Source organism: Bos taurus, chromosome 5 (genome assembly GCF_002263795.3).
Source record: "Bos taurus isolate L1 Dominette 01449 registration number 42190680 breed Hereford chromosome 5, ARS-UCD2.0, whole genome shotgun sequence".
NCBI classification, from domain to species: Eukaryota; Metazoa; Chordata; class Mammalia; order Artiodactyla; family Bovidae; genus Bos; species Bos taurus.
The window spans coordinates 4,874,768-4,887,677 of NC_037332.1; the positions used below are offsets into that span (position 1 = coordinate 4,874,768).

General features: G+C 36.9%; 1 protein-coding gene across 1 annotated transcript in view; it reads left to right on the forward strand.

Annotated features, from left to right (window-relative positions):
• Positions 1-6,841, forward strand: part of GLIPR1L1 (GLIPR1 like 1) — a 42,203-nt gene extending 35,362 nt beyond the window's left edge. The window contains 2 exon segments of the mRNA NM_001076357.2: positions 6,572-6,598; positions 6,686-6,841. Of these exon segments, the coding sequence (NP_001069825.1) occupies positions 6,572-6,598; positions 6,686-6,774 (116 nt within the window). The 3' untranslated portion in view covers positions 6,775-6,841.
• The last annotated feature ends 6,069 nt before the right edge of the window (positions 6,842-12,910 follow it).

Consider the following 12,910-nt stretch of genomic DNA (forward strand, 5'->3'; position numbering starts at 1 on the left):
CATCGAGTCAGTAATGCCATCCAGCCATCTCATCCTCTGTCATCCCCTTCTCCTCCTGCCCTCAATCCCTCCCAGCATCAGAGTCTTTTCCAATGAGTCAACTCTTCACATGAGGTGGCCAAAGTACTGGAGTTTCAGCTTTAGTATCTTTCCTTCCAAAGAAATCCCAGGGCTGATCTCCTTCAGAATGGACTGGTTGGATCTCCTTGCAGTCCAAGGGACTCTCAAGAGTCTTCTCCAACACCACAGTTCAAAAGCATCAATTCTTCAGCGCTCAGCCTTCTTCACAGTCCAACTCTCACATCCATACATGACCACAGGAAAAACCATAGCCTTGACTAGACGAACCTTTGTTGGCAATGTAATGTCTCTGCTTTTGAATATGCTATCTAGGTTAGTCATAACTTTCCTTCCAAGGAGTAAGGGTCTTTTAATTTCATGGCTGCAGTAACCATCTGTAGTGATTTTGGAGCCCTGAAAAATAAAGTCTGACACTGTTTCCACCATTTCCCCATCTATTTCCCATGAAGTGGTGGGACCACATGCCATGATCTTCGTTTTCTGAATGTTGAGCTTTAAGCCAACTTTTTCACTCTCCTCTTTCACTTTCATCAAGAGGCTTTTGAGTTCCTCTTCACTTTCTGCCATAAGGGTGGTGTCATGTGCATATCTGAAGTTATTGATATTTCTCCCGGCAATCTTGATTCCAGCTTGTGTTTCTTCCAGTCCAGCGTTTCTCAAGATGTACTCTGCATATAAGTTAAATAAACAGGGTGACAATATACAGCCTTGACGTATTCCTTTTCCTATTTGGAACCAGTCTGTTGTTCCATGCCCAGTTTGAACTGTTGCTTCCTGACCTGCATACAGATTTATCAAGAGGCAGATCAGGTGTTCTGGTATTCCCATCTCTTTCAGAATTCTCCACAGTTGATTGTGATCCACACAGGCAAAGGCTTTGGCATAGTCAAGAAAGCAGAAATAGATGTTTTCCTGGAACTCTCTTGCTTTTTCCACGATCCAGCGGATGTTGGCAATTTGATCTCTGGTTCCTCTGCCTGTTCTAAAACCAGCTTGAACATTAGGAAGTTCATGGTTCACATATTGCTGAAGCCTGGCTTGGAGAATTTTGAGCATTACTTTACTAGCGTGTGAGATGAGTGCAATTGTGTGGTAGTTTGAGCATCTTTGGCATTGCCTTTCTTTGGGATTGGAATGAAAACTGACCTTTTCCAGTCCTGTGGCCACTGCTGAGTTTTCCAAATTTGCTGGCATATATTGAGTGCAGCACTTTCACAGCATCATCTTTCAGGATTTGGAATAGCTCAACTGGAATTCCAGGTTGCCATGCCCTCCTCCAGAGGATCTTCCCAAAATAAAGTAGGCTCTCAATAAATTTTAGCTGTGACCATAACTAAGTTCCTCATTATTTTCTATCTCTTGACCCTTTTTATCATACTAATCACTTTCTCTGATGGTATATTTTAATCTCCTATATTCATTTATTCCATTTTAAAGTTGATGATAGAGTTTCTCCCCTGATGCTTCTATAAGGAAAAGAACTTTACTTTTTCCTAATAACCATTATATCCAAAGCCTAGAATCATGCTTAATACATAATAAACACACAAGCATGAATAAATGAATAAAAATAAATGAAATAAACATAAATGAAATAAACAAACTCATAAGAATTGTGATTGTCCATATCACCTCCACTAGCTTTGTTCGTAGTGATGCTTTCTAAGGCCCACTTGACTTCACATTCCAGGATGTCTGGCTCTAGGTCAGTCATCACACCATCATGATTATCTGGGTTGTGAAGATCTTTTTTGTACAGTTCTTCTGTGTATTCTTGCCATCTCTTCTTAATATCTTCTGCTTCTGTTAGGTCCATACCATTTCTGTCCTTTATCGAGCTTATCTTTGCATGAAATGTTCCTTTGGTATCTCTGATTTTCTTGAAGAGATCCCTAATCTTTCCCATTCTCTTGTTTTCCTCTATTTCTTTGCATTGATTGCTGAAGAAGGCTTTCTTATCTCTTCTTGCTATTCTTTGGAACTCTGAATTCAGAAGTTTATATCTTTCCTTTTCTCCTTTGCTTTTCGCTTCTCTTCTTTTCAGAGCTATTTGTCAGTTGCTCAGTCTTGTCCAATTCCTTGCGACCCCATGGACTATAGCCCAAAAGGCTCCTCTGTCCATGGAACTCTTCAGGCAAGAATATTGTAGTGAGTTGCCATTTTCTTCTCCAGGGGGCATATTTATTTGAGATTGTTTTAATTAGTCCTCATTTCAGATCATAAAAGTTTTTATTTTTCTCATTTTACTGTGAGCTTTTATCTTGAATAAATGCTAAATTTTACCAGATATTTTTTCTCTGCATCTCTTGAAATGATCCCAAATGTTTTTCCTTTAATATCTTAATGTTATAAACTACATCAAATGATTTATTTTCTTTTTGGAAACTGTTTTGGACATAATATTATGTAACTTAAAGAAAAATTACATGTGCTTCAAATTCCTCTTTGGATAATGTTATGTTTTAATTGACCCATTTTACTAATATTTCCAAGTTATTGTAAAGAGGTAGGTATATGTTTTTTTAAAATTTAAAGGGGACGACAGAGGATGAGATGGCTGGATGGCATCACTGACTCGATGGACGTGAGTCTCAGTGAACTCTGGGAGTTGGTGATGGACAGGGAGGCCTGGCGTGCTGCGATTCATGGGGTCACAAAGAGTCGGACATGACTGAGCGACTGATCTGATCTGATCTTTTATCATATTTTGTAACCTGTTTCCATTTTGTTTATTCTCTTTTTGTTATTTTTAAACCTTTTTTCAACTGTGATTGACAGACAAAAAGCTGTGTATCTGTTAATAAATACAACTTAACTAGTGAAATTTATGTTTCATAGAGATTCTGGGAGTTAAGTGATAGGTCAGGAATCCAATTATAAACTATGCTTTCATTCCAACGATAAATCCAACTTAGTCATGATGTTTCCCTTGAAAGTGAAAGTTGCTCAGTTGTGTCCGATTCTTTGTGACCCCATGGACTATACAGTCCATGGAATTCTCTAGGCCAGAATACTGGAGTGGGTAGCCTTTCCCTTCTCCAGGGGATCATCCCAACCCCAGGATCGAACCCAGGTCTCCCTCATTGCAGGCAGATTACCAGCTGAGCCACAAGGGAAGCCCAAGAACACTGGAGTGGGTAACCTATCCCTTCTCCAGTGGATCTTCCCAACCCAAGAATAGAACCAGGGTCTCCTGCATTGCAAGCAGATTCTTTACCAACTGAGCTTTCAGGGAGCTCCCAAGTTTCCCTTATAGAAGGCTAAATTCTTGTTAACATTTTACTTATAGTTTTTGGATTTAATTTCAGACTTATGACTGGCCTATAATTTCCCATCTCCATATATCCTCATATGATTTGGACTTCAAGTTTGTAGTAACCTCATAAAAGAAGTTAAAAGTTGGGAACGATACTTCTGTTAATATTTTGGTTGCAGTTTGTGTAAGATTCTCATTATTTATTTTTTGAATGTTTGGGGGAAATTTCTGTAAAACTATTTTGTTGTGGTGTGTGTGTGTTTACAGATGTTTACTAACTTCTTTAAATGTTTTATGAAAGAGGACACTAATAGATGGAGAAATATACCATGTTCATGGATTGGAAGAATCAATATAGTGAAAATGAGTATACTAGCCAAAGCAATTTATAGATTCAATGCAATCCCTATCAAGCTACCAACAGTATTCTTCACAGAGCTAGAACAAATAATTTCACAATTTGTATGGAAATACAAAAGACCTCGAATAGCCAAAGCGATCTTGAGAAAGAAGAATGGAACTGAAGGAATCAACCTACCTGACTTCAGGCTCTACTACAAAGCCACAGTTATCAAGACAGTATGGTACTGGCACAAAGACAGAAATATAGATCAATGGAACAAAATAGAAAGCCCAGAGATAAATCCACGCACATATGGACACCTTATCTTTGACAAAGGAGGCAAGAATATACAATGGATTAAAGACAATCTCTTTAACAAGTGGTGCTGGGAAATCTGGTCAACCACTTGTAAAAGAATGAAACTAGAACCCTTTCTAACACCATACACAAAAATAAACTCAAAATGGATTAAAGATCTAAATGTAAGACCAGAAACTATAAAACTCCTAGAGGAGAACATAGGCAAAACACTCTCTGACATACATCCCAGCAGGATCCTCTATGACCCACCTCCCAGAATATTGGAAATAAAAGCAAAAATAAACAAATGGGACCTAATTAACCTGAAAAGCTTCTGCACATCAAAGGAAACTATTAGCAAGGTGAAAAGACAGCCTTCAGAATGGGAGAAAATAATAGCAAATGAAGCAACTGACAAACAACTAATCTCAAAACTATACAAGCAACTCCTACAGCTCAATTCCAGAAAAATAAATGACCCAATCAAAAAATGGGCCAAAGAACTAAATAGACATTTCTCCACAGAAGACATACAGATGGCTAACAAACACATGAAAAGATGCTCAACATCACTCATTATCAGAGAAATGCAAATCAAAACCACTATGAGGTACCATTTCACACCAGTCAGAATGGCTGCGATCCAAAAGTCTACAAATAATAAATGCTGGAGAGGGTGTGGAGCAAAGGGAACCCTCTTACACTGTTGGTGGGAATGCAAACTAGTACAGCCACTATGGAGAAGAGTGCGGAGATTCCTTAAAAAACTGGAAATAGAACTGCCTTATGATCCAGCAATCCCACTGCTGGGCATACACACTGAGGAAACCAGAAGGGAAAGAGACACGTGTACCCCAGTGTTCATCGCAGCACTGTTTATAATAGCCAGGACATGGAAGCAACCTAGATGTCCATCAGCAGATGAATGGATAAGAAAGCGGTGGTACATATACACAATGGAGTATTACTCAGCCATTAAAAAGAATACATTTGAATCAGTTCTAATGAGGTGGATGAACCTGGAGCCTATTATACAGAGTGAAGTAAGCCAGAAGGAAAAACACCAATACAGTATACTAACGCATATATATGGAATGTAGAAAGATGGTAACAATAACCCTGTGTACGAGACAGCAAAAGAGACACTGATGTATAGAACAGTGTTTTGGACTCTATGGGAGAGGGAGAGGGTGGGATGATTTAGGAGAATGGCATTGAAACATGTAAAATATCATGTATGAAACGAGATGACAGTCCAGGTTCGATGCACGATACTGGATGCTTGGGGCTAGAGCACTGGGACAACCCAGAGGGATGGTATGGGGAGGGAGGAGGGAGGAGGGTTCAGGATGGGGAACACATGTATACCGGTGGCAGATTCATTTTGATATTTGGCAAAACTAATACAATTATGTAAAGTTTAAAAATAAAATAAAATTAGAAATAAAATAAATAAATAAAGGGGAAGACACACACAAAAAAAATAAAAATAAATGTTTTATGATACTCAGGTTTTGAGGGGATTTGCAAACTTTTGTTTTATCCAAGTTTTAATAACATTCTATTTTTAACACTACTATATCTGTTGTGTTCCACTTATTAAGTCCTATGACTTGATTTTTATTCATCATTTCTATAGAAAGTCAACTTCTATCTTTTTTACTTCCTTTTTGAGGGGCAGATATACAGCATAATGGTTAAATGAATAGGCCTTGGAATCAGATGGCTTAACACAGGAGGTGACTAAGAGGATTAAATATGATAAACCATACAGAGTGATTTGGGACCAAAATAAAGCACATGCATGCTAAATTCCTTCAGTCGTGTCCAATTCTTTGTGACCCTCTGGACTGTGGCCAGTCAGGCTGCTCTGTCCATGGGATTCTCCAGGGAAGAACACTGGAGTAGATTGCCATGCCCTCCTCCAGGGGATCTTCCCAAAATAAAGTAGGCTCTCAATAAATTTTAGCTATGACCATAACTAAGTTCCTCATTATTTTCTATCTCTTGACCCTTTTTATCATACTAATCACTTTCTCTGATGGTATATTTTAATCTCCTATATTCATTTATTCCATTTTAAAGTTGATGATAGACTTTCTCCCCTGATGCTTCTATAAGGAAAAGACCTTTACTTTTTTCTAATAACCATTATTTCCAAAGCCTAGAATCATGGTTAATACATAATAGACACAGAAACGTGAATAAATGAATAAAAATAAATGAAATAAACTCATAAGAAACTGCAGAATCCTCATATCCAAATCTTCAATATGAAGGAAATATGGTATTTTTCAGGGACTTTAAATGGATATGGCAGTGTCAAAAATAAAGTTCAGTACTGTATATAGTTTTGTCTGTTTCAGGCCTTTTGCCTTCAATATGTGAGATGTTCTTGAAATATTTGTTGACATGACATCTTTGGCAGGGAGCATCATACAGATTTTTAAGTACTATGGGATTTTCAGAGGAAGCTTCAGTTTTCTTAAATTAAAAAACCAAGCTAAATTTTCTGAGTTGACTATCTTATTCAGAAAGCCAGAAAAGCAAATGAATGAGTTTAATGTATACTTTTTTTTTTTCTATTTTAGGTAATAAAGAACGTGATAAATCTCAAAGTACGTATCAAAATCTTTCAGTATTTATTCAATTACTTCCTTTCCTTGAAACTAAATTGAGCTCTTAAATGTTGTTTTTATTGACAGGATATCCAAATTGGAACCCATCAGGGACACGTCAGCTGATAGCATGTAATCCATTGTACCTAATTTCTGTTCTTCTGACAATATTTTAATTGTCTTTGATGTACAAGAGAAATTCTCCAACATGACAATAAAGAAATAGATTATGGTTAAATGTAACTCTTATCTGTTTAATTACTAAGGCTTCTAAATGCTTTACCTGTTATCTAAATTTGATGTGTTTTTAATTCAAAAGATGTACTATAATATAGAAGGGTAGCAATAAAAAAAAAGCAAAACTTAAGTGATTTAAAAATTATTTTGAAAAAAAATAAAAAATAAAAAAAAATAAAAATTATTTTGCATGTATCAAGAGTCTTGTTATCTAATATTCTAGATTGTCATTTTAGTTAGAGTACACTTAAAGAATTAAACATTTCAGATATTAGGTATTTTCCTTAAATGCCAGTAGTTCTCTTTAAGAGTTCCCTCAACATTATTCAGAAACAAAATGCTATTAAGGAAAGTTTCAAATAGCCTGTAATGTTATATTATGGTCATAGTCAATAGTTGGGGAAATTGATGAGAACGGTTAAACTTAAAAAGGTAGAGTTAGGAAATTTTAATCTCTTTTAGGAGATTTTATTTTTAAATATACCTTGTATACATAACAGGATGCATGTATACCTTCTAAAGTCCTGTACAAAATTATCTGTAGTGTAATTAACAACATGTCTACAAACCAAAGAACTGGTGCATTCTGGCTTTTTTTTTTTTTTTTGGTCTGAAGACAAACAGAAAAAAAGAAGAAGAAAAAGAAACAAACAAAACAGATTATTCAACTAATTCAGTTTTTTAAATCACTTATGTTAAATTGTTGACTTCTATGTACTAAATAAATGATCTAGATCTTTTACTTCTCAACTAAAGCAACCACCAATTTCCCTCAGCTGTAATATTAAAAAACATAATATTTTTATGCTGTAAATGTATTTTTACATGATTGTAAAATGTAAATGTATTTTAACATGATTGAGAGTTACACTGTATATACTGCCAAATATCTAGGAATTTCCACATAGTGAAGGGATCTTAAAAGAGAAGCCAAGTGATTTTATATTTCAAATCTGCTTGTGTTACTCAAGGTTTTCCAGAGAAACAGAAGCAACAAGTAAGGAAGTAGGGTATGGGTAAAGACAGATAGAGGAGAAATTTAAGGAATTGGTTTACATGATTTTGGTGGTTAGCAAGTCCAAAATCTATAGGGCTTGCTGGCAGGATGGAGGTTCAGGACTTGCTGCTGCCTTCTTAAGTCTGACATTGGGAAATCAGGCAGAATATCTACATTGCAGTCTTCTTTGGAAAATCTGTCTGCCTTTGGTTGGATGTAGCCCACCCACACTGCAGAGGGTAATCTGCTTTACTTAAAGTCAACTGACTGTAAATGTTAATCACATCTAAAAAACACCTTTGCAACAATATCTAGACTAGTGTTTGACCAAATACCAGCCACCACAGTCTAGCCACACTGAGACATAAAATTAACCATCACAGCGTTGTTCAGCATCAACATGGTATGGATAGTCATTACCATTTTAGTAAAATAAATTATTGCTATTTCCCTAACTATTGCATTTTTAAATTTGAGTTCATAATTAATTACACTTGCAGTTTGAATAGGCTAAATGTAAATTGACATATATACATAGTATACTTTTCTGTTTTATTATTCTGTTTGTAGATTTTTAATTAAACTTTTTTCAATAATTAAAATATCTTTTGATTTTTAATATAATTATTCTATTACTCCTTTAGACTCCTTAATTATCCAGGAACATATAAGTTTCCTTAGGTAGATGAATTGAAATTCTACCGGCCACACTTAAAAATGAATTTTTACAGAATTATACCCTCTGAATTTGAAAAAAAATATTTGTCAGGGAGTATTACTTTAGCACTGCTACAGGAGCTTGTAAGTAATGGCAGTTCTCAGATAATGGGATTTCTACATGCAGAGCTTTCCATCTATGCTGAAGCTGTGAGTAAATGTTGGGCAGGTGAAGTGCCTCTGCCTTACCAGTGGGGCTTCCCCTCATTAGCAAGAAGAGAAAATTCTGGACTGAGATATCTTTTCCTTGTGATCATAACCATAGGCTCTTGACAGGATATCTTAAAAGGCCTGGCATCACTTTAATTCTTTTACTCTGAGCAGATGTTGCTCTTAATAGTGACCATAAGTGACCCTCCAATTTTGCAGTTTGGAATTACTAGACAAACAGCTCTGTACTCAGTCTTTTCAAATTACTGAGGGCAGTTAACTCAGGGTTTGAACAGTGCATTATTCTGGGGATCGTTTTGTCCTACTAGGCTATGTTTGAAGTTTCCAGAAGTGATCAGACTCATCAGTCTTAACTGGGCCTATTGTATCCCATTGTTACCCCTTGAAGGATGGTGAAAAGATGGTTTAAACAGTAGTCTCTGTAATTTTTTGATTATGCATCCCTATTATTAAAAATATTGTAGAGTAACTAATATTCCTGGTTCTCCTTGGGACTGAGGGGGGTCCCTAGGACATAGGAAAACACAATAAACCCAGGACATTCCCTTACAAATCAGGAGTTGATGCCCCTAAGCTTGAGCTAAAAGTATGAGTATATCATTTAATTATATGTATCATGTGTGTTTTTACAATAGAGTATTATAGCTTTTAATCCAATCCAGTGTTTTAAAATATACAAAAATTGAACCCGAAAAGGATGACATAAAAGTGAATTTTTAAAAACTACTAAAGAGAGGACTTTCCTGGTGGTCCAGTGGTTAAGAACCCACCTTGCAAGGCAGGGCATGCGGGTTCCATCCCTGGCCAGGGAACTATGACCCCACAGGCTAAGGGGCATATGGGCCTATGTGCCATAACTACTGAGCCCACGTGCTGCAACTAATGCCAATGCAGTCATATAAATAAATAAAAATAACTGCTAAGGAGATATTTAGGCTAGGAAGATGAGTCCAACAATCAACAGTGTGTGCTTGCCCTTGTATCTTTACAACTGTAACTGATCTGCAATATTTTCTCAGCTATTTTTGCAAGACATATGATTATCTGGTGATGGCTGGCTAGGTTAAAACTAGGTAACAATCTCTAATTAAATTCACCTCAGTTCACATACTGGCATGAAAGAAACAAGTAAATTCCATCACCATCCCTCACAGAGGAACTCCCATTTTCCCCTCAAGAAAGCTCCACACCACTTGACATTGCTGCTGCTGCTGCTAAGTCACTTCATTGCTGCTGCTGCTGCTAAGTCACTTCAGTCGTGTCCGACTCTGTGCGACCCCAGAGACGGCAGCCCACCCGGCTCCCCCATCCCTGGGATTCTCCAGGCAAGAACACTGGAGTGGGTTGCCATTTCCTTCTCCAATGCAGGAAAGTGAAAAGTGAAAGTGAAGTCTCTCAGTCGTGTCCGACTCTTCGCGACCCCATGGACTGCAGCCCATCTGGCTCCTCCATCCATGGGATTTTCTAGGCAAGACCACTTGACATTCCCCCTAGTCAAAAACCAGCAGGAACCCCTCTGGAGTTGCATACAGTGAATTTGCTCCTTGTAGCTAGTGAAACCACACTAGCTATCCTAAGAATAGCTATCACATGACTAGCATAAGAATAATTCTACAAATATGTATTAAGAATGCACACTATGTCTGGTAAAATGCTGTTAAAAATATAATTTAGTCCTTGTCCATATAACAAGTGAAAATGAAAATGAGATATTTTTATTAACAGTATTAATTTAATAATAGTAGTAACTAACGCTAAGTACTGTTTACAATGTACCAAGCACTTAGCGACTCACATGTAATAGTTTATATAATCCTCTCAGGAATTCTGTGAGGTAGATGCTATTAATTTTCAATTCGTGAACTGCTAGTAGATTTAAACATTCTCACAACAATGTTCAGATTGACACGTATGTATTTTGAGAGTTATTAAGACCGTCTTGGGGAATGCTGTCCTTCAGTGGAAGGATTCCTAGGAGTTGTTGCACACATGCAACCATGCTAAATAAACATTAAGCTCCAGAATACAGGAGTTAATGTCAGTTTAGAAGTCAAATTTTTATATCAATATTCCCAGGTTTAAACTCAATTTTAAGACTTTGACTTTTAGATAGAGGCAAGTTACACTTCCTGAGACCCAAATTCATGCTGGAATCTGGTTGCATACAGATCACCATATCAAATATGTGACAGGAATAGATGGCAGTGTGAATATTTCTACTACACAGTTTTGGCACTTTTGTTGTGTTTTGGTCTGTTTGGTTTTGGTGGTCAGTTGCCTGTTCATCTCCTTCATTCGTTTTGCTAATGGTGCTGTTCATTTTCTTAGACATTTTAAATGATTCTTCCAAAGTGTTAGTCGCTCAGTCATGCCCAACTCTTTGCGACCCCATGCACTGCAGCCCACCAGGTTCCTCTGTCCATGGGTTTTCCCAGGCAAGAATATTGGAGTGGGTTGCCATTTCCTTCTCCAGGGGATCTTCCTGACCCAGAGATCAAACCTGGGTTCCCTGCACTACAGGCAGATTCTTTACCGACTGAGCTACCAGGGAAGCTCAAATGATAACGTGTCTTAATGGCATATCAGTGCTTTTAATCCCTTGATTTTTATGTAGCAAGTTTCTTTTTCAGTTGTCCTTTATTTACATTTTAATAAAGTCTATCTTTCCACTCTTGAACATTGGATTTTATTTGCAGCATCCTTTTGGTTTTCTCTTGTAATGCTTCTCATGCACCATTAGCATCATTTGAATTTCTGAATTATAGGAAAGATCAATCAAATGAGGACTGATAGAAAAGTGAAGAAATGTAAGAAAAAGAGTCAAAGGTAAAAACCATATATCTTCCCAATAACATTCATACAGAAAACAAAATCACACTCATTAGTACCTTTAACCTATCTTGAACCAGTCGGAATGGCCATCATTACTAAGTCTATAACTAATAAATGGTGGAGAGGGTGTGGAGAAAACGGAACCCTCTTACACTGGGAATGTGTATTGGTGCAGCTACAATGGGAAACAGTACGTAGATTCCTCAGAAAACTAAAAATTGAGTTGCAGTATGATCAACAATCCCACTCTTGGGCATATATCCAGACAAAACTTTAATTTGCAGACACATGCACCCCTGTGTTCACAGAGGCACTATCTGTAATAGCCAAGACATGGATTCAATCTAACTGTCCATCAACAGATGAATGGATAAGGAAGATGGTGTGTGTGTGTGTGTGTGTGTGTGTGTGTGTGTGTATGCAATATATGTATGAATGGAATATTACCCAACCATTAAAAGAATGAAATAATGCCATTTACAGCAACATGAATGGACCTAGAGATTACCAAACTATAAGTGAAGTACTTCAGAGAGACAAATGTCAGATGATATTACTTATATGTGGAATCTAAAATACTACAGAAACAAAAATATCTACAAAACAAAACCAAACTCCCTGATACAATAACAAATTTGTGGTTGCCAAGGGTGAGGGAGGTGTACGAGCAAAGGACTGGGAGCCTGGGATTAGCAGAGGCAAACATATACAGGACGGATAAACAAGTTCCTATTGCATAGCACAGGGAACTATAGTCAACATTCTGTGATAAGCCATAATGGAATAGAATATGAAAAAGAATATTTATGACTGAATCACTTTGCTGTATAGCAGAAATTAAACACATTACAAATCACCTATACTTCAATAATGGAGAAGGCAATGGCAACCCACTCCAGTGTTCTTGCCTGGAGAATCCCAGGGACGGGGGAGCCTGGTGGGCTGCCGTCTATGGGGTCGCACAGAGTCGGACACGACTGAAGTTACTTAGCATACTTCAATAAAATTTTTAAACATAACAATATGTGTTTCTTAAGGTTTTTATGATTTAAATGAGTTGATACTTTCTGAGTATGTAAAATTGCACCTGATAATTCTGTGAACAACACTGTGAACATAAATGCCACGAATTCTACACTAAAAATCGTTAAAATGCTAAATTTTATGTTATGTATTTTTTACCCCAATAGAAAAAAAATGAAATAGTTTCTGAAATAATTTTTTAAATAAATTTTAAAATAGCATTTATCACTCTGTATTACAGTTATTTGACGATTTGTCTGTATCACCTTTAACTAAGTTTAAGCAAACTCCGGGAGACAGTGAAGGACAGGGAAGCCTAGTGTGCTGCAGTCCAT